The 22,366-nt window shown below is 37.4% G+C and overlaps 1 protein-coding gene across 1 annotated transcript in view; it reads left to right on the top strand.

Moving 5' to 3' along the window:
- Atp6v1c1 (ATPase H+ transporting V1 subunit C1) overlaps positions 1-22,366 on the top strand; it is a 51,450-nt gene that overhangs the window by 3,260 nt on the left and 25,824 nt on the right. Inside the window, exons 2-3 of the mRNA XM_027948866.2 lie at positions 18,673-18,843; positions 20,027-20,094. Of these exons, the coding sequence (XP_027804667.1) occupies positions 18,712-18,843; positions 20,027-20,094 (200 nt within the window). The 5' untranslated portion in view covers positions 18,673-18,711. The remainder of the gene's footprint in view (positions 1-18,672; positions 18,844-20,026; positions 20,095-22,366) is intronic.

The following is a 22,366-nucleotide window of genomic DNA, read 5'->3' as shown; positions in this document are numbered from 1 at the left end:
AGCTCTAGATTTTCATGTCATCAGTGTTTTTTTTTAAATATTTATCTATTTTTTAGTTGTAGTTGCACAGGATACCTTTATTTATATGTGGTGCTGAGGATCGAACCCAGGGCCCTCACACCTGCTAGGTGAGCACTCTACCACTAAGCCACAACCCCAGCCCTGTCATCAGTGTTTTTAAGACAGTGAAAACAGGCTGCAGTTGTAGCTCAATGGTAGAGTGCTTGCCTAGAATGTGTGAGGCACTGGGTTCGATCCTCAGCAGCACATAAAAATAAATAAATAAAATAAAGGTATTGTGTTCATCTACAAATAATTAAAAAAAAAAGACAGTGAAAACATTAGCATGATGCTCTTGGAAAGAGCTCAGGAAATGTAAAAATTTCCTATTGACATGAGTCTTAGAATTAGAAATTTCATTTTATTTTTTGATAATGAAACAAAATTATTTTCCAAAGGGAAAAGAAACTACTTCTAACATTATGTGAATATGCATATGTGCTATAAACTTATTGAGTTTAAAAACAATCCAAGTAGGCAGGAGGTTAGGTGCTTTGGTTATATCATGAGATGAAAGGCAGAATATTAGCTAGGTATCTAAAAAGTGACTGGTATCTGTATGTATTTTAAAATAGAGAGTGATGTGTCTTCTGAGGTATATTAAGTAAATTTATCAATGAACAGTGAAGTTATTTGTATATTAAGCTAACCAGCGGTTGAATTAACCTTACCATGAAAGGTTATCTTCTTGACCCAGCCTATAAGTTCAGTGTTTTTGCATGGGTGCTGTTGGTATTTTGGACAGTATTATCTTATGTTTAGCCTTCATCCATCAAATGCTAATTAATGATCCTCACATTGGGACAACCCCAAATGCTCCCATTTACTTTAGACTTCTAGAGGAGAGGGATGCCATTTGTTGCAAAACATGCATGTGGTGCCATCATTTATATGTTAAACAAATATTGAATATTGAAAATACAGAGGCTAAGAGAAAGGTCTTTTTTTTTTTTTTTTTTTTGGCAACAGGGGTTGAACTCAGGGCATCCAACCACTGAGCCACATCACCAGCCCTATTTTGTATTTTATTTAGAGATAGGGTCTCACTGAGTTGCTTAGTGCCTCACTTTTGCTAAGGCTGGCTTTGAACTCGTGGTCCTCCTGCCTCAGCCTCTGGAGCTGCTGGGATTACAGGCATGTGCCACTGTGCCCAGCTAGAGTAATATTTTAATAGATTCAGTTCTTGATGTTTTAATGTAATTCCTTTAGTATGAAAATACAGAAACTAGTCTGATATTTCTTTGAGGAACTTATCTGTTCAAAAGCTGCTTGAATAACTCAAATAGGTTTTCTGTACCAATAAAATGTAGTCACTAGCTGTGTGACCTTGAACAAGCGTTGTCATTAACTCTTCCCTCTTCTGCAAGAGGAGGGCAGTGATAATGTCTACTTTGAAGGAATTAAGTACAAAATTGCCTAACATACTGAATGAAATGCTTGTCACTGGGCACTGCACATAGTATATATTCAATAAGTAGTTGTCCTTACCATTTAACAGAATCTCAAGCTTACTGGAGTTAAAATAGGGAAAATTTATTTTAACTCTTTAACTTGATAAATTTCAGGCCAGAATACATTGCAACAGAGACATCAGCACCTTCTAGCAGAGTGTGGTACTGTGGTTCAGTCAAGATTATAAGTGATTAACCCAAAAGAAAGGGAAGTAACATTTGGGGAGCCATGAATGTAGATTCAGGGAATCCCCTGGCATGGAAGGAATTGTCTGCTCCCTTTGTTGAGTTGCCTGTACAGAGAGGAGTCTCTGGGAGCCCAGAAGATTTTGATGATGACTTTCAGTAGTAGCCATTCAACTGTTCCCTATTGGCTATATCTGCCGTTTCAACCAGCTTTATCAGAAATTACTAGAAACTTTCCAACATTGTATTTTGTGTAACTACTTCCTGCAACATGTTGCAAGTCTTTTTTTTCCCCTGTATTTGGGATGGAGCCCAGGGCCTCATGTATGCTAGGCAGGTGCTCTACCCCTGAGCTACATCCCCAGCTCTTGTTTCCAGTTTTTATGGCATCTTGTGTGAAAGGAAGGCTTTCCTTTTACAAATTTATTTCTTGTCAACTGTGGCATGAAAAGAGTGTAGTGGTTTATAAAATGTATCTATTAAAGATTAAATTTTCTTTTATATTTAAGTATATTTATTCAGTGAACTTGAGGTAGTCTTTAATGGGAGATAGAGTATTTATAAATAATGTTGAAAACAAAATATATAAGAGTTAAAATTTGTTTAATGAAGGTGTAAGTTGTGACAGTTTTTAAATCTCATTCCATATGAATCATGGAAGTATTCCCTGAAAAGTAAAATTCCCCTTTTAGTTATTGGAAACATTTAAGCAAGTTATAATAAAAGTAAGCCTCTCCCACCATCCCATTTAAGATGCTTATGTTTTGAAGGATGAAATCTTTACATTCAAAGAGGAAATGGTCATTCTTTCTTTCATTTTATGCAGTGTAAGTGATTTCTAGGCAACTAAATTTTAAAATGAATGGCTTATCTGGGCATGGTGGCTTTCATCTATAATCCCAATGACCTGGGAAACTGAGGAAGGACGATTTTAAGTTTGGTCAGCATGGACAATTTAGCCAGATTCTGTGTCAAAATAAAAAATAAAAAGGGCTAAGTATGATGGTGCATGCTTATAGTCCTAGAGACTTGGGAGGTTGAGAGGCAGGAGGATCACAAGTTTGAGATTAGCTTCATAAACTGAGTGAGACCCTGTCTCAAAATAAAAGGGTCTGGGGATATAGCTCAGTGATAAAGCACCCCTGAGTTTAATCTCCAGTACTGAAATGCATACATAAATAAATAAATAGGGATGGAGATGTAGCTCTGTGGTAGAGTGTCCTTGGGCTAATTCCTCAGTACCCAAATAAATATTTTGTGTTAAATGTTTCATACTGGTCAGTTTCACTAAGAGTTGAAGTGCATATTTGGAAGGCCATGTGATATTTCACTGATACCTGAGGCATCCATTTTCCTTGTGCTTGTTGAAATAAACTGCTTTAGTAAACTTGGTACAGTTGCCCTTTGGTGTCTGAGAGGACTTGGTTCCAAGACTTCTCACTGATTCCCTGGTGGATACCAAAATACAAGGATGCTCAAGTCTTTGTATAAAATGGCATAGTATCTACATACATTACACATGCTTTCCCATATACTTTAAATTATTTCCAGATTAATTATACTGTGCCGCAGTCTGGCTGGGCACAAATGCCGCAGTCTGGCTGGGCACAAATGCCGCAGTCTGGCTGGGCACACAATCACGAGCCACCACACAGCTTGTAGATTCAAACAGCAACTCTTTATTCCCGAACTCACACCAGCCGTCTACAATCACGTTCTGGGGAAATCTGCGTTCTCTGCCCAAATCCACGTTCTCTGCCCAACTCCACGTTCTCTGCCCAAATCCACCACCACTGGGCTTCTATCTCCAAAATATACTGTCTGAATGCCGTGAGAACTCAAGGGGAACTCAGGCAGCAGGATACGCCCTATTCCCAGCAGGAATAATCTTAAACCTTAAACCTGGAACCTAAACTGGGAACGCCCTAAACAGGATTATCTTAAAACCGGGAACACCCTAATCTGCCTTGGTCCTTGAGCAAGGTCACCTACATTCAATGTCGCTGCAACATGTCAGCAACATGGGGTACGCTGGCAAGGAAATTGTCATACCTACTTGGCTAATGGCTCCCAGCATCTCCCCCCTTCTGATTAATTAAACAACAAGCAATGTGGCTTAAGGACCGTGCCTGGTAGGTTGTCCAATTCAACATATGGTTCTTACCCGTCATCGGAAAACTGACCTTTAGGCGTCAGCCTCCTGTCTTAGGTTGATACCACTGCAATTGAATCATACCCGTCACTGACTACCGGTCCAGCATACAGCCATACTTGTGGATAGGTCTATGCACCAGTGGGGGGGGGGGTGAGGTTCTTTGCCTCACCTCTGTTGGCCCCCAAATTTGGCCTTGGTGCCAGTGGGGGAGTGAGGTTAATGTGGCTTATGGACCGTGCCTGGTAGGTTGTCCAATTCAACATATGGTTCTTACCCGTCATCGGAAAACTGACCTTTAGGCGTCAGCCTCCTGTCTTAGGTTGATACCACTGTAATTGGATCATACCCGTCACTGACTACCGGTCCAGCATAAGCCATTGGCCCCCAAATTTTAGACCATCACTAGCAGAAGGGAGGAGGATACAGAAATGCCACGACACCAAGCCAATTGACGGCTCCTTGGGAAAAATTGCATCACTGGTGACACCATCAGCAAAGATATGCCAGCACTACCACAGTTAACATGGGGTGCGCTGGCAAGGAAATAAAAATTGCATCACTGGTTAATCACTGTCGCAGATGTAAGAATGGCCAAGCTGGAGTTCTGGATATCAGCTGTTATGGATTTGAGTCAAATCATCTTCTTTTCGATCTGTAGAAATTGTTTAGTTAATCTCTCTGAAATCCAAATCGGCTGCTGTTCTCCCTGTGGAAAAACACAAACAAAACCCCGACTCCAGACAATCACTGGGTCAGGACCTTTCCATTGTCCTGTTAGAATATCTTTCCAAAGTACCTTAGGCTTATGTACATTTTTTGGATACACATGTCTTTCCGCAGCACTAAGTCCTGATGAATCCAAATTTTAAAAGTTTAGAGTAAAAAGGGTTATTTTAAGTTTATCTATGGGGGATATATACCCCTTTCCAATTCCCTCTTTTTGCTTTAATAAGTATGTCTGTATCTAATAGTTGTCTTAGCTTTTTGCATTTTCTATCTGTGTAATACCTTACTTGACATTTTCAACCATTTTCTATCTTATTTCTATCTTCTAGTTTTTTTTTTTTTTCCCTAAGGTTTGTATTTTTACCCTTAGTTGCTTATTTTCCTCCTAGTTTTTTTTTTTTTTCCTATTTTGTGGGTTTAAAATTCTTGTCTTCCTACATCTTTTCTATCTTTTTACATCTTCTTTATCTTTTTTCTTTTTAACTTTCTATACTTCTGTCTTTAAAGTTTTTCACTTCAAATTTTTAATCTTCTTTATCTAAGTATCTTTTATCTTATTATCTTCCCATTTTTTTAAAGTAATGCCTTTAAGATTAACTAGGCTTCGAATGATGCAATAAAGCAATCTTTTTTCCGCCATGAAGGTATCTCGACCACCTTCAATTTAACCTTTTAAAGCCTTTTAATTATCATCTATACTGTACTTTTAAATGTACTTTTTCACCACCTACAACTTCACTCTTTTAAACGAGGCTTAGATTCTGTTTAAATCTCTTTAATGTTAGTTTACATGGCTGCCCTTCAACCAAAGGCTTTTTTTTTTTTTAAACTCCATTGAGAAGCTTTGTCTCAATCTGCCATGTACAAATACCTTTTTCTTCTTTCTTCCTTTCTCAAGCTTTTAAAGTAAGTCTAGTTTCCTCAAAATCTTTTTTAAATGGCATTTTACAACTTTTTACTTTACCACACAGAGATTATCTCATCTAGAAACATTTCTTTTTCTTTTAACCTTCCATATTAAAATATATTCCCACATCTTGAATCTTTTTATATCTTTTTTAACTGTTAACCCTTTTTATAAATTTACATTCTGAAACAACTCTTATAAAAATTCTGATTTAGACAAATTACTCCACTTTAATAAGATGAAAGACTTTCATGTTTTTTATGATACTATAATACTATAATTGAAACCCAACTGAAAATTTTTCTACTCTTTGTATATAAATTACACATGATAGAATCTTAACACTTAGTAACCTTGTTTTAGCAAAGACACAGACCAAAGCAATATTAAACATTTTTCCATTTACCAATTTATGAAAACACACATGTTTAAATATATTACCTTATGGGACTTAATAAGTAAAGAGTGGTTGCTGTTTCAACATTTTAGCTTTGTAAATTAATCAGAACTTTGTAGAAACCAAGATCTTAGACAAGTGTAGCAAACAGAACTAGCCCTCTCTTTCTTGTTGAAGAAAAATCTTTCTACAGGATACCATGATGGTCCCATTGATATACTTAATAACTTGTCTTTAAAAAGCCATGGGCTACATTTTTGTATTGTATCAACATATGTCCTAACTGTTCTTGGTCTTACTGGGGTGCCTCCTTCCTCTAACAATTTCTCTTGCTCGGAGGCGAACAACTTCAAACCTTGAGTCAACCATTTTCCCCAGTTTGCCTGAGAAAGTTCTAGGAACAGGCAACTTGAAATAAAAATAAAATAAATCAAAACAATAACACATTGTTTTTTGAAATGTTCACCCATTTTTTTTTCTCTTCCTCAAGGGTGAGAAATTTCACTTACCTCTAAGTTTCAGAAGTTCCCCGCACGGGCCGCCAAATGCCGCAGTCTGGCTGGGCACAAATGCCGCAGTCTGGCTGGGCACAAATGCCGCAGTCTGGCTGGGCACACAATCACGAGCCACCACACAGCTTGTAGATTCAAACAGCAACTCTTTATTCCCGAACTCACACCAGCCGTCTACAATCACGTTCTGGGGAAATCTGCGTTCTCTGCCCAAATCCACGTTCTCTGCCCAACTCCACGTTCTCTGCCCAAATCCACCACCACTGGGCTTCTATCTCCAAAATATACTGTCTGAATGCCGTGAGAACTCAAGGGGAACTCAGGCAGCAGGATACGCCCTATTCCCAGCAGGAATAATCTTAAACCTTAAACCTGGAACCTAAACTGGGAACGCCCTAAACAGGATTATCTTAAAACCGGGAACACCCTAATCTGCCTTGGTCCTTGAGCAAGGTCACCTACATTCAATGTCGCTGCAACATGTCAGCAACATGGGGTACGCTGGCAAGGAAATTGTCATACCTACTTGGCTAATGGCTCCCAGCAATACTGGGTAATATAATGATAAGGATAAGAGTCTGCATATTCAGCACAGATGAATATTTTCATTCCATGGTTGGTTGATGCCTGAGATGAGGAATCTGTGGATATGGAGGCCTAACTAATTATAAAATCTGAAAAGGAAGTTGTTTGCATATTGGCCAGTTTCTAGGCTTAATATATTGTGAAAGATGACTGCATTTCAGAGACTGCAGTATTCTTAAAAGCATTAAAATCAGTTAAGGGTTGGAGCACTTTTTGGGGTGCTGCTGTTTTCTGCAGCCCTGTCATGGGTCAGGCTCGTACCTTCCATTCACAGAGGCAATGCACAGCAGATCTCCTGTTCAGGCTGAGCACCCCCACTTTTTGTGTTGTTGAATAAATTACTACATTATTGTTTTAATTTTACATTTTAATTAATTGTGGTAGGAAAATAATTAATTGTTTTCAAACTCCTAGAACTGAGAGATACAGTATATAAAAAGTCCCTGAGGGGCTGGGGATGTGGCTCAAGCGGTAGTGCGCTTGCCTGGTATGCATCGGGTGCAGGTTAGATCCTCAGCACCACATAAAAATAAAATAAAGATGTTGTGTCCACCGAAAACTAAAAATAAATATTAAAAAACTCTCTCTCTCTTTAAAAAAAAAAAGTCCCTGAGGTTTGGACCCAGGTTTATCTTTCATTTCTCCTTCCCACTTGGCCTGAGGTCAAAATGGATGAAGAGTCCAGGAAGATTGTGAGGATAAAACATGAAAACTCAGACAAGGACTAGTGCTTGATGACAGTGAAGACTGGCAGATTTGAATTGTATTTCTAAGAAGCAGGGTTAGGGGCATATGTTTTGTGTTATTTAGTCTTCTGTCCCTTGGAGAAGGAACACTGGTCACAAACCTATCTGATATTGTATGTAAGGTTGTACTCTGTTCTTTAATAAATTCCATATACTTTTAGGAAACTATATATTTTTAAATTTTGAGATGTCTCATTAAGTAACCCAGGTTGGCTTTGAACTTGTGATCCTCTTGCCTCATCCTCCCAAGTAGCAAGGATTATAGGCGTTGTGCCACTACACTTAACTGATTTATACATTCTTCCTTTTCTAGTACTGGGGATTAAACTCAAACTTAAGGGTGTTGTACCACTAAGTGACATACCCATTCTTTTTTTTTTTTTTTTAATTTGAGATCAGGTCTCTAAGGTTTTAAGGGTCTCACTAAACCGGAGAGCCTGGCTTCAAACTTGTGATCCTTCTGCCTCAGTCTTCCAAGTTGGTAGGATTATGGGTGTGTTTAGCCTGCGGCCAGCACAGGCTTCATAAATGAAGGTTCAGCTAAGTGAGAAATCTGAAGGGAGTTTTGAATTAAAGAGACAGGCTCCAGGATGGCTTCCCCCAGCTCCAGCCACCTATTATGGTAGCAGGTAGCAAGGTTTACTGAAGAGGAGAGAGAGAGAGAGAGAGAGAGAGAGAGGGGGAGGGAGGGAGGGAGGGAGGGAGGGGGAGGGAGAGAAAATCCCATCCAGTGAAGATTAAGGAGGGGCAGTGTCCCAAGGTCTGGTGCCATGATTGGGTCTTCCGGGTAGTGGCCAGACGCGCTTCCACACGGACAAGCCCTCGGATCTGAGAAGAGTGGGGAAAACTCTGGACACAAGGATGTGTCTAAGTGCCTCTCGCCCAGCCAGGGAGGTAACTCAAATCACGTGTGAGGATGGCCTTCCACAGGTGTGCACTACTGTACTTGGTTGAATTATGCATTCTTTTTTTTTTTTTTGAATTTTTTTTAATATTTACTTTTAGTTTTTGGCGGACACAACATCTTTGTTTGTATGTGGTGCTGAGGATCGAACCCGGGCCGCATGCATGCCAGGCGAGCGCGCTACCGCTTGAGCCACATCCCCAGCCCTGAATTATGCATTCTTGAGCAAAGCAAGAGTTTACTCAGATTTCATTTTGTTCTATACTTGATTTCATATGTTGTTGTTGACTTTATTTTTTCAGCTTGTTAGTTGTCATCAAAAACATATACAAAGTGGTTTGATATATGTGTCAGTATATGTGTGTGTATATATGGTTTCTAAATTTCGTAGAACAAAAAAGCATTTATGTGTTATAGAACTAAAAATGCTATGTGGTTCTTGATGATGATATGACATTTAGCTATATTTTAATAAGCATATTGACATTTCTTGTCACATTGAACTCACTATATAATCATGAAAATGCCTGTTTTGGAATAGTGGCTCAGAAATCTGGCTGATCATCTGATTTACCTGAAGGGCTTAATAAGAAAAAAGGATAGTCCTGGGCCTCACCCAGTATAGATTCAGGAAATGAGTGAAGGAGCAGAATAGGTTTTTGGATAAACAAAATCTAATCCTCTCATTTTACAAATGAGGAAATTTTTACAGACAGTAATATTCAGAACTGGGGTTAGATCCCAAGGCTTCAGTTTGTCAGTGCAGTGCTCTGTCGGTTACACTGTGCTTTCTGAGGTTAGCATTTGGGTTTTCTCTGGCTATCATTCCTAGTGAGATAAAAACTTTGTTGACCAGCCTTGATCCCATGCTTGAGATGTAGCTGCTGTTAATCAGCTTTATTCTTCTGCTTTGTATCATCATCAGGTTTCTTTGTTATAATACCATGTTAATAGCTTTTAAAGTTTTCACTGTTTTCAAGTATGAGAGTAATGTGCTAATAAGGATTTTTTTCTTTGCTGTTGTTTTTGGAATGCATGCTTACATATAGAATTCATTTTTAAAAAATTGAGAAACAGGAATCTGCACAAAAAATGAAAATAAAAACATTCATGAGCCACTCCCAAGAGGTAATCATTAACGGCTTTTTAAAAAAAACATAAATTAATGTTTTATGCTTATCTCTATCCTTATTTCCTTTATTAAAGTTGATATAGCTGGGTCAAAGGATATGCACATTTTTAGATAGTGATGATATAGTATTCTAAAACATTTTAGATCTTTTATTAATGATGTCAAATTATTATAGCTTCAACAGTGCTTTTATTTATATAGGTACTGGGGGTTGAACCCAGGGGTACTTTATTCCTGAGCTATATCCCTAGTACTTTAAAAAAGTTTTTATTTTGAGACAGGGTCTTGGTAAGTTGTTTAGGGCTTTGCTAAGTTGCTGAGGCTATCCTTGAACTTGTAATCCTCTTGCTTTAGCCTCCTGAGTTCATGGGATCACAGGCATATATGTCAATGCTCCTTGCTTTATCAATGTTTTTAAATGACTTTATAATTTACCAATCAAAATATCTTGCCCTATGTTTGCAAATTAATGGCACATATATGAATGTAAGTGACATCTATTCAGGCTGCATCTGTTGTTGTTTTTCAAACAAAAGTGAGTATTTCTTCCTTTGTTACCAAAGTAATACATGTTCATTGTTTTGTTCCATTCTTCATACACAGTATTCAGTCTTTCAGCCTAGATTTGTTAAATTTTTGGTGTTCATTGTTATAATTCTGTTTTCTGTTAAATGTAAAACATAGTACTGAGATAGGCTGGGAGGTTATGGCTGAATTCCCACACAGAAATAAATAGTAATTAGCAAAACCAAAAACTCATGAATAATATGTATAACACAACTGGCTGAGACTTCAGTTTCTGACTGCAGTGGAGTAACTGGTACGCAGATGTGCTTTCCCACCATAAACAACTACAAACGTGGACAAGACATAGGAAGAAACTGCTTCTAGGTAGTGAATAGCGAGCAGTACAAGAACTGAGAGAAAGGAAACAAGTGTGAGCTCTGTAATATCTCCAGCTTTCTTCCTGTACATACATACTCTGCACCATAGTTAGCAAGGGTAAAACCCAAGAAGAGCATATTGATCTTACTGATTTAAGGAGATTAGGTTTGGGGAAGGCTTATCTGGCTAGAATTTGCAAGTCTGATTGTCAGAGACATAAAACCCCAGAAAGTGACATAGGTCTCTCTCTAGGAGGATCAACAGGGTTTTAAACTGAACAATTGCTGGAGCTCACAGGATTGGGACATTCAATAAAATCCCCAGTGGTCAGTAACAAAACTAAATTAGTAAAGTTGAGGGCTCATTTTAACAAAGTTTAAGAACGAGCCTTGAGTAGATCAAGCTGATCCTCATGTCACTTAACTGCCTGTCAGAACAAAGTACAACACTCTTAAAAGGAAGACAGCAAAACCCAGTGATCAACAATGTAACATTGTGAATTATAGTAGGCTCAATGACTTAACAGAAAACATGAACGTAATGAAGAAAGAAATGGAGAACATTAAAAATGGAACTTATAATGTAGAAAAAGGCACCTGAAGTGAGATACTCACTGGATGAAATGAATGATAGATTAGAGACTATAAAGAAAGGTCAACAAAATAAAATGTAGAGCAAGATACTATCCAAACTTAATGCAGAAAGAGAGAAACAACTGGAGGAAAACAAACAAGCAAACAAAAAATGAAGCTCAGAGACCTGTAGAATAATATCAAGTGGTTTAAAATGTGATTATATCTCGAGAGGGGAGCATAAAAAATTTTTGAAGAAAATAATGGCTGAAAAAAATTAAAGATTTGATGAAACCTATAAATACAGATCCAAGACACTCAGCAAATTTCAAGCAGGACAAATAATTATTACCTTGGGGTAGGCACATTTTACATCTACCACAGAAAGCATCTATTATTTTAAAAAATATACATTGGACACTGGCAGAATTGAAAATTTCTATTCAGAAGCACCATTAAGAAAAGGTAAGCCACAAATTGAGAGAAAAATATGTAAATGTCTGTGTAGTTTGGATATTTAGTGTCCCACAAAATTCCATGTGGCCAGGCTTGGTCCCAGCGTGGCACTGTTGGGAGGTGGTAGGAAATTTAAGAGGTTGCCAGGGGTACGCACCTGTAATCCCAATGGCTTGGGAGGCTGAGGTTCAGAGCCAGTCTCAGCAAACTCGAGGTGCTAAGCAACTCAGACCCTGTCTCTAGATAAAATACAAAATAGGGCTGTGGATGTGGCTTAGTGGTCAAGTGCCCTGACTTCAATCCCCAGTAACCCTTGCTGCCCACTCCCCCCCCCCAAAAAAAAAAAAAAGAAAGAAAATTTAAGAGATGATGCCTTGTTGGGAGGCTTTTAGCTCGTGGGGTATCTGTGAAAAATTATGCCCCTTTCATACCTTTTCTTTCTTTTTCTATGTGGCCACAGGTGAGTGCTTTTGCTCTACCACATGCTTCCGCCATGATCCACTGCATCACCGTAGCCCTGAAAGTAACGTGGCCAACCAGTGATCATAGACTGGCACCTCCAAAACTGAGCCAAAATAAACCTTTTGTTTTTCTAAGTTGATTATCTCAGGTGTTTGTTTGTTTGTTTGTTTTATAGTACTGGGGATTGAAACCCAGAGCTTTGTGCCTGTTAGGCAAGTGCTCTACAACTGAGTTGTACTCCCAGCCCACAGGTATTTGTTGTAATGGCATAAAGCCTACTAGTACCATGTATGTATATCACAAAGAAATTGTATCAGTATACAATTTCTACAACTCAGTAATAAGTCACCTTATTATTATTATTTTTTAAAATTGGGCAAAAGACTTGAAAAGAGACTGCACAAATGAAGATCCAAAATGGCTAATATCATGGAAAGGTACTGAACTTCATTATTATGAAAATGCAAGGTATCCCTGCAGCTCTGGAATGGCTAAAAATGAAAAGACTGAGAACCCTAAGTGCGAGTGAGCATATGGAACAACTAGAGCTTGCATACCTTGTAAGGAATATAAAATGTTAGAATCTCTACTTAGAAATTCTGTTCCTAGAATTTTACCCAGGAGAAATGGAAATACATCTTTACAAAAAAAAACTTTGTAGAGGAATGTTCAGAGTGCCTTTGTTCCTTTTTTTTTTTTTTTTTTTTTTTTTGGCACTGAGGATTAAACTCAGGGGCACCCAACCACTGAGCCACACCCTTTTTTATATTTTATTTAGAGATAGAGTCTTGCTAAGTTGTTAGGGTCTTGCTAAATTGCTGAGGCTGGCTTTGAATTTGGTGATCCTCCTGCCTCAGCTTCCCAATTACAGGTGTGTTCCACCATGCCTGGCAGTGCCTTTGTTCTTAATGGTACCAAATTAGTAACAATTCAGATGACCATCAGTAGCTGAACAGATAAATTGTAGTGTATTCATGCAGTGCTGTTATAAGCAATAAAACTTAATGAAGTACTGATATACACAACATGGACAAATATCAAGGACATGCTCAGCAGAAGCAGCTAGATAGAGAAAAATACATGATGTATGCTTCCATTAACAATGAAATTTTAGATCATATAATACTAATCTGTGGTGACATAAAGCAGATCAGCATTTGTCCAGAGCTGGCAGTTGGGCAGGGATTGATGGGACTAGATGTGAGGGAAGGTTTTGAGATGATAGAAATGATAGACTTTTTTTTCTTCAATACTGGGGATTGTACCCAGGGTCTCAGTTTAGCAGTGGTTACACAGATCTATATGTATGCCAAAAACTAATTGAACTCTCGGATATATGATTGTATGTAGATTATATTTAAATAAAGTCGATTTAAGAAATAAATTGGGAAGTGAAAGGAGCCCACCAGTTATGAGTTAAGTAATTTATGTTATTTAAGTTTCACATTGTTTATCCAAGAATATTCAACAAAGACATTTTGACACTCTATCATGCCAGCTTCTATGCCATATATTGAGAGAATACCATAGTGAGCAAAAACTACATGATTTCTACTTTATTTAGAAGGCAGATATTAGTAAAAAGTGTTCTATAGAGAATGTGCTATAAGAATATATAATATCACCCTTAGCATATAATATATAGTCTCATCTAGTATATAACCTGCTACATAATATATATCATCTGAGGTATTTTCTGTGCCTTGGTTTCTTTGTAATTACTATCCCTCTCATGGGGTTGTTTTAATAAGTTAATGAATTAATATATGGGAAGTACTTTGGTGAAGTAGCTAGGAAGCATCTGATCAGTATTGGTTGCTGCCTTTAGAATATTTGACGATCTTAATTGTCTGGTGTTGCAGAGGTACACCTAGGCTAGCTCAGGGAACACTGGATTAGGACCAAGGTTAGGGAAAGGGATGATGAGCTAGCTAGAAGTGTTAGGTGCTTTTGAGACATAAGAGTGGAAAGGTAGTCAGTGGCTGATATCGTTGGGGTACAGTTCTTTTTGTTGCAGGAGAGCCCAGGCTGACAATACAGTTTGGGAGTGTCCAGCATTTAGCCTAGAATTGCCTAGGGTATAGAGAAAACCAACAGGAGAGAAACACATTTACACATTTGCACAAGGGAGGAATGTAGATTTGAGTCTGAGTCTTAAGAACCCCAACCTTTAGTCAGTGTGCCTATTTGATAATTTTTTCTTCTGTTTAGCATATGATGTATCTGCATTTATGTTTGATTTCAAAAATACAAGATGAAGCAAAAGGAAATAGTTAGCAATAAAAACAAGTAATTTGGCTGGGCATGGTGGTGTGTGCCTGTAATCACAGTTGTTCAGGAGACTGAGGCAGGAGGATTGTGAGTTCAAAGCCAGCCTCAGCAAAAGTGAGGCGCCAAACTTGCTATCTCTAAATAAAATATTAAAAAAAAGGGCTGGGGATGTGGCTCAGTGGTTGAGTGCCTCTGAGTTCAATCCCTGGTACCAAAACAAAATCAAACAAACAAACTCCCCCACAAAACCAAGTCATTTGAAGCAGTGGAGGTGTTCAGGTTCTTTTTAAGTTCCTAACCATTGGCCACTTTTTTTGACTCTTTCCTGGCATCTGAGAGAAAAAGGGAAATGTGTTTAGCAACATGGATTTTATTTTCTCAGCCTCCCCACTCCCCAAATAGTACAGTGTATTCCCAAATAGTAAAATGTATCCCCAAATAGTAAATTATATCTACATTTTATTTGCAACTAAGTTAAATTATTCTTAAATTTCAAGAATTTTTTTAAAAATGTGACACATGTAAGAGTTTAACTGTGGACATTGTGTAAGGCTCTGGGTTCTATCCTCAGCACCAAAAAAAAAAAAAAAGCTTGGGGTGGGGATAATGTGATAAGTGCATGATAGTGGCATTCATAACGTATAAGTAAACAGGATATTTCCCTCCTGGGACGCTGGGGAGAGCCTGAGAACGAGAATGTGTTAGGGACATAGTTAATACAGTTACCTCCAAAAAGATCTAGGTCATCATTTTATTCATTCCTTCCAACAGTTGTGTAAAGAGGTTTGTGGAATTTCCATTTTGCACATGAGAGGACTTACAAGGGAGTAGAGTAAGGGTTTTAACTCTTGTGAGACTCCAAAGTTTTTGGGTTCTTCTATGATCTGACAGGTTAGGTCCCTTGAATCTCTAAATTTTTTTTTTTTTAATCTTTTTGTGTGAAGTAACCATTGTTCCTTTTAGGACGTAGGATAGTTTTGGATGCCAGGTTCTGGACTATTTTAGAAATTTAGAAATTGTGGGTGAAAATAGAAGAGTCAGACACTTTTATGTAGCAGAATCCATTAGACTTCCAGGGTACTCTGAACTTGGAACTGAACAGGATGAAGGGGTTCCAGGTTGCTTGTGGATCTCTCTTCAAATGGAAGACCTCAGGCATATGTGACTGCAGAGCATTCCTCTTTCCTAACCTGACACAGTAAAGAGAACATGGCCTTTATAGTCAAACACAACTGGATTTGAATCCCATCTGCCAGATGTGTGGCCTTAGATAAATTACTAATCTCTGAGTGTCTCATAGGGTGGTTGTAGGAATTAACTAAGGTAATTCATGAGAAATGTGTAGCACAGCACCAAACATAAAGGGCATATTTATTTATTTATTTATTTGTAGTATGGTGGTACTGGGAATTGAACCCATGTGTGAACTACCATTGATCTACATCCCCAGCTCTTTTGTTACTTTTTATTTTGAGACAGGGTTTCACTAGGTTGCTGAGGTTGACCTTGAAATTTGCTATCTTCCTACTTCAGCCTCCCAAGTTGTTGGGGTTATAGGATACACCGCTGCATCCATCTTATTACAGTCTTTGAAACAGGTGCAGTTTAAATAATAAAACACTGCTGTCAGGGAGAATTGCAACACGTGACTTCATTACCTGTCATTTATTGGGGAGGTATAAGAATGTATTTCAACAGAGCTAGTTGTATAAAGTAAATACATAAAAGCTCAGTTTTTCCAAAAACCATAGTCACTTTGAAGATCTGGATTACTAACAGAAATTTAAAGATGCCATTGGATTCTCTTGATAAACTGAGGAATTTAAAATACTGTGATTGGTGTTGAGCTAAATAGCTAGATTTGGTTAAGTGCAAGAGTATTAGATAAAGGAAACTAGAGGTAGGGAAATAGCTAAGGCCAAAGTAGTCAAAGGAAAGTGAAAAGGGTACCAGTTGTTGGAGCAGTTTTGGTGAGGTGACCTAAATGTGCTGGAGCACATAGGCAGCAGATAGGTCCACAACATTTCATCAGGAATTAATTATAAAAGGCAACTTCCTGAATAGGTTTTGGAGTTAGTATAGGTGTAGTCTAAGCTCCTATCCTTTAGCATTGTTAAATATATGCAACATTATTAAATATATGGACCCTAAAGGAGGATTAACTTGATAGATTATTCTGTTCTCTGAATATGCCACTTGATAGTTCACTAACATTTTATAGTTTATAAATTGTACTAAGCAGTGTTATATTTTAACTCATAAATTAATTACATTCTTATAACAGTTTGAGATTTTAAATATTTCATATACAGAAAAATTCAAATATTGCAAATTAGCAGACATCCACACATCTACTACTTAGATTTAATAGCTATTAACATTTTGCCATGTTTGCCCCAGATTCATTGATCATCCATTCATCCAGGAGGAGGTAGGGATGGATCCTTCCTTCCCTCCCTGAACTCAGTGTCTTGGGCATGTTAGGCAAATGTTCTACCACTGAGCTACATCCACAGTCAAATCTTTTTCTTAAATAAAATCCTGAATTCCTGGAATTACAGGTGAGTGTCACTGCATGTGGCTTAAGTTTACTTTAATGATACCATACATAATAAGTAGACAGGTTTACTTTCATTAAAGTGGGCTACTGAGATTATGAAAGTTCATTATGATTAACTATATTTTGAAGAAAGTTTATTAAGTCTTTTCCCATTCATTATCTGATTTTGTTCTTAGGACAGATATATATTCAATTTACAGACATGGAGTCCAGTTTCAGGAGAGGTTAAATGAGCAGTAGTGGTAGAGAGCTTATGATGGTTCTCCTGAAGGCAATTAGATTGGAAAATGATACCGTAATGTTATCATTTATATGAGTTATTTTATGTTGTATTTTTTATCTACTTAGATTCTGAGTAGATTTATATTTTACCCACTCCCTCCTGTGTGTGTTTGGGGAGGGGAGGAAGAGGAAGGAAAAAAGATTGTAGAAGAGGGTTGGATGTATTTTAATGGGAGTCTTTGGGAAGAAGGATCCACAGCTGCTTCTGTAACTCAGCTTCAATAGTGTTTTTACTCCTCCCCACAACCTTGTATTTGAACAAAACCAGGTAGGTTAGCAAGACACTTTTTTTTTTCTTCAAATGTTTGATGGTAACTAAGAACATATTGGAGATTTGAGGAGATTCCTTTAGGTTGAATATGGATAATCATCAATTTGACTACTTTGTGGGATTTTCTAAATTAATGTGGCAAATTTATTTGGTCACTACTATTCAAATGCACTGATTCAATTAAGTCTTTCTCGGGTTGATTATGCATAGCTTTAATTTTTTTTCATTTTGTTTATATGTGTTAAATTTAAGGGAAATCTATAAATTTGTGACCCTTGGATTTGGTTGAATGAAAACTTCTGACTGGTATTTTGGGTAGTCTCACTTCTTGAATAATTTCTATTTAGGATGTTATATACTGTTGAAAACATTAAGTAATTCATATATTAGGTCTTTTTGCCCTTTGGTTCTGGGGATTGAACCTAGGTCTTCATACATGCTAGGTAAGCACTCTGTTATTGAGTCATATCCCCAGCCCCCTATATTAGATCTTTATCATCTTTTTTTTTAGTGTCACAAATAAATCACAGATGTATTTACTTCCAGATAAGTAAATTTGCTTGATATTATATGCCAGTGTTAGATTACTTTTGAAACAGGTTTGTGCTAGCTTTTTGTCACTGTGACAAAATACTTGAAAGAATCAATTTAAAGGGAAGAAAGGTTTATTTTGGCTCATGGTTTCAGAAGTTCCAGTCTGTGGTCACATGGCCCTGTTGCTTTGGACTGTGGTGGTGCAATACATCATGGAAGGAACACATGGCAAAGTAGGACTGATTAGCTCATAGCCGTGAGAAGCAAAAAGGGAGAAGCTAGGCATAGTGGCGCATGCCTATAGTCCCATCTACTTGGGAGACTGAGGTGGGAGAATTGCTTGAATCCTGGAGTTTGAGGCTAGCCTGGGCGACATAATAAGACACCAGTTTAAAGAGTGAGTGAGGGAGGGAGTGGCCAGAGTTCTATGTCTACCAATGACATAACTTTCTCCAGTTAGGCCCAGTAGCACCGTGGGCTGTGGGCCAAATCTTTAACACATGGGTTTATGGAGTACATTTTAGATATAAACTTTATCATTTATCCTGTGACTGAAACATTTTAGAAATGAATGATATTAAATATACTTTTGTGTGTTTGCTTTGTTTTACATTATAGCTTCTTTATTGATTTCCAAAGAAGTTCCTGGTAATAAACATGACTGAATTCTGGCTTATATCTGCTCCTGGGGAGAAAACCTGTCAGCAAACATGGGAGAAACTGCATGCAGCGACTTCGAAGAACAATAACCTTGCTATTTCTTCCAAGTTCAACATTCCTGACTTAAAGGTAAAGCTGCACTGTGTAAGAGTATAATCAGGAGTGTAGTCAAAGTGTTTGGAATCAGGAGGGGCCAATTCTTTCTTTTGGTAGAAATGAGATACCCAGTTCCTTCAGTAGAAAACCCTCTCATCTCTAGTTAATCTAGTTTCGTTTCTTTGAGATGTTGTAACTACCCAAACTAAATAACATTTTTTTTCTTGCTAGACTTTTTTGTGCTTTTTGAAATATGATTTTCAGAGTTGAAAATCTTAGTAGTATATATGTATGTATGTATGTATATACATATATATATATATAATTTTTTAATAGTTGTAGATGGACAGAATGCCTTTATTTTGTTTGTTTATTTATATGTGGTGTTAAGGATTGAACCCACTGCCTCACACATGTTAGGCAAGAGCTCTGCCATTGAGCTATAGCCCAAGCCCAGAATTAATTTTTCTGTTAATTGATATTCTGCTAACACAGTAAATATCTTACTATAGCACCTACTTAATCATATTTGCCAAATCTAACCTCATTATTTAATCCATTTAATCTATTTACAATTCTATTCTGATCTGATCTACTGATGCTAGAGCAGTAATCTAGCAGCTTCAGTGTGAAACAGGCTGCCAGTAGTCAGTTGATGAAGCTGCTAGTAATTGGTTTAATGAACTTTTGTTAAGAATGGTGATATTTACATTTTGCTAGTTAACTAAGTAAGGTGGTTATATACAGTATTCATTTAAGACTTACTGAACATATTCAGCGTTTGATATTTTTTTTGGAGTTTGGATTCCATTTGGACAGGATGTTTCTTCCAAAATAGGATCTTTTGCATGCAATTTTGTATAGAGATTCAATTATAGATCCTCAGATGCACATCCATGGACCTTCTGCTAAGGGTCCTTGTTGTAGAGCAGGACTTCAAATGACCAACTGTCACTGGACAGTACAAGTGTAGGCATACCTTGAAAAGTCTTCACATCCTAAATGGTGCTTGTACCCATGAATCAGAGGATTCGTTGTATGTATAAATAGATTTGAAATGTCTGACAAATATCTTTTTAGTACACTTGCATGTTATAAAATAAAACATGAAGAATTTAAGATTTGTGGGCCCTTTAAATCAAGATATTGTATAATCTTGTAAAAAGGGTGGGTAGGGATGAAAGCTAAATAATAAAATGCCATCTTTCCCTTCCAGGTTGGCACACTGGATGTCTTGGTTGGCCTGTCAGATGAACTGGCTAAACTGGATGCATTTGTAGAAGGGTAATGTACATATATGCACAGGGTAGTGCAAAATGAGAGACATTATCATGCTACCTGGACATTGGATTTGTTATCACATATATACTCTGTTTATAGAAATGGTTTTAGAAAATAATGAGTTTTTTTTCTTTATAAAGCAATTTTGTGAAGATACAGTTTATGTACAAGAAAATATACTGGTTTGAAGTATGAAAATAATAATATTCTTTTTAATATCTTTATTGAGATAATTTACATGTCATATAGTTTACCTATTTAAAGTGTACATTCAGTTATGTTAAATACATTCACAGAGATGTGTTGCCAATATCACAATCAGTTTTAAAACATTTTTATTGGGCTGGGGATGTGGCTCAAGTGGTAGCGCGCTCGCCTGGCATGCGTGCGGCCTGGGTTCGATCCTCAGCACCACATACAAACAAAGATGTTGTGTCCGCCGATAACTAAAAAATAAATATTAAAATTTCTCTCTCTCTCTCTCCCTCTCCCCTCCCCCTCTCTCATTCTCTCATTCTCTCTTTAAAAAAATAAAATAAAACATTTTTATCACCCTCCCTCCTTCAATAAAACATCCTGTTCCCATCAGTAGTCACTCTCTGTCCCCCACCACCCACTGATCTACTGTCTGACATTATAGATTTGCCTGTTCTGTGTGATTGTTTTTTTTTTGGGGGGGGGGCAGTGCTAGGGGTTGAACCTGGGGGTACTCTACCATTGAGTTATATCCCCACGGTGCTACTCCCCACCCACTCCTGCTTTTATTTTTTTGTTGTGCTGAGGATTGAATCCAGGACATGCTAGGCAAGCACTCTACCATTGAGCTACATCCTCAGTACTCCTGGTCTGTTTTAAAATTTTTTTATTTTGAGATAGGATCTTGTCAAAGTTGTCCAGGTTGGCCTTGAACCTGTTACCTTCCTGCCACAGCCTCCCAAGTTTGTGGTTACATTATGTACCACTGCACCTGGTTAAGACTGGCTTTTTTGTTTAGCATAATGTTTTGAAATTTTAGCCATGTTATAGCAAATATCAGCATCTCATTTCTTTTTATTATCAATTCTATTATCATCAAATAATATTATCAAATAATTGATTTGATATTAATCCACTCATCAGTTAATTGGACATTTAGTTTGTTTCTTCTTTTTGGTTTACATGAACAATATTGCTATGAACACTTGCATGCAAAGTTCTTATGTGTTCAGTGTTTTCATTTGTCTTAGATATGTACCTAGAAGTGGAATTTCTGTGTCACTTGGTTCTTTTTTTTTTTTAATATTTTTTAGTTACAGATGGACACAATATCTTTATTTTGTTTATTTTATTTATTTTTTTAAATGTGGTGTTGAGGATCGAATCTATGCCTCACATGTACGAGGCAAGCTGTCTGCCACTAAGCCACAACCTGAACCCTACTTGGTTCCTTTTTGAAGAACTGCCATATTGTTTTCTAAAGTGGCTAGATTTTTTTGTATTTTCAACATCAGTGTTTAAGGGTTGTAATTTCTCCATGTTGCTACTATCAGTCTTTTTGATTATATCCATCCTAGTGGGTATGAAGTAGTGTCTCATTGTATTTTTGATTTGCACTTCCCTGATGACTAATGATAAATGTTGAGTTTCTTTTCATGTGTTTATTGGCCATTTATTTTTCTTCTTTGGAAATGTCTATTTGGATCCTTTGCCCATATTTAATTGGCTTATTTTTCTTTTTATTATTGAGTTGTAAGTGTTCTTTACATATTCTAAATACAAGTCCTTTGTGAGATATGACTTGCTAATAATTTCTCCCAATCTGTGTGTTGTCTTCATTCTCTTTTTCTTTCTTTTCTCCTCCTCCGCCTTCCCCTCTTGTCTTCCTGCTTCTTCCTCTTCTTCCCCTTCTCCCCCTCACCCTCCCCTTGTTGCCCTCTATGGAGATTGAACACAGTGATACTCTACCACTGAGCCACATCCCTAGTCCTTTCTGTTTTTTATTTTGAGACAGGGTCTCAATAAGTTGCTTAGGGCCTTGTTAAGTTGATGAGGCTTGTCTGGAACTTGTGATCTTCCTAACTCAGTCTCCTGAGTCTCTGATATTACAAGTGTGCACCAGCCCCTTTTTATTTTTTATTTAAAGACAGGGTCTTGCTAAGTTGCCCAGGTTGACCTCAAACTTTTGACCCTCCTGCCTTAGCTTCCTGAGTGGCTGAGATTACAGGTGCACACCACTCCACCTACCTTGTCTTTACTTTGTTGATTTTTGTTCTAGGAAGCACAAGAATTTTTAATT

Source organism: Marmota flaviventris, chromosome 15, assembly GCF_047511675.1.
Source record: "Marmota flaviventris isolate mMarFla1 chromosome 15, mMarFla1.hap1, whole genome shotgun sequence".
In the NCBI taxonomy this organism is placed as follows: Eukaryota; Metazoa; Chordata; class Mammalia; order Rodentia; family Sciuridae; genus Marmota; species Marmota flaviventris.
This window is presented reverse-complemented; position numbering and strand designations above follow the sequence as displayed.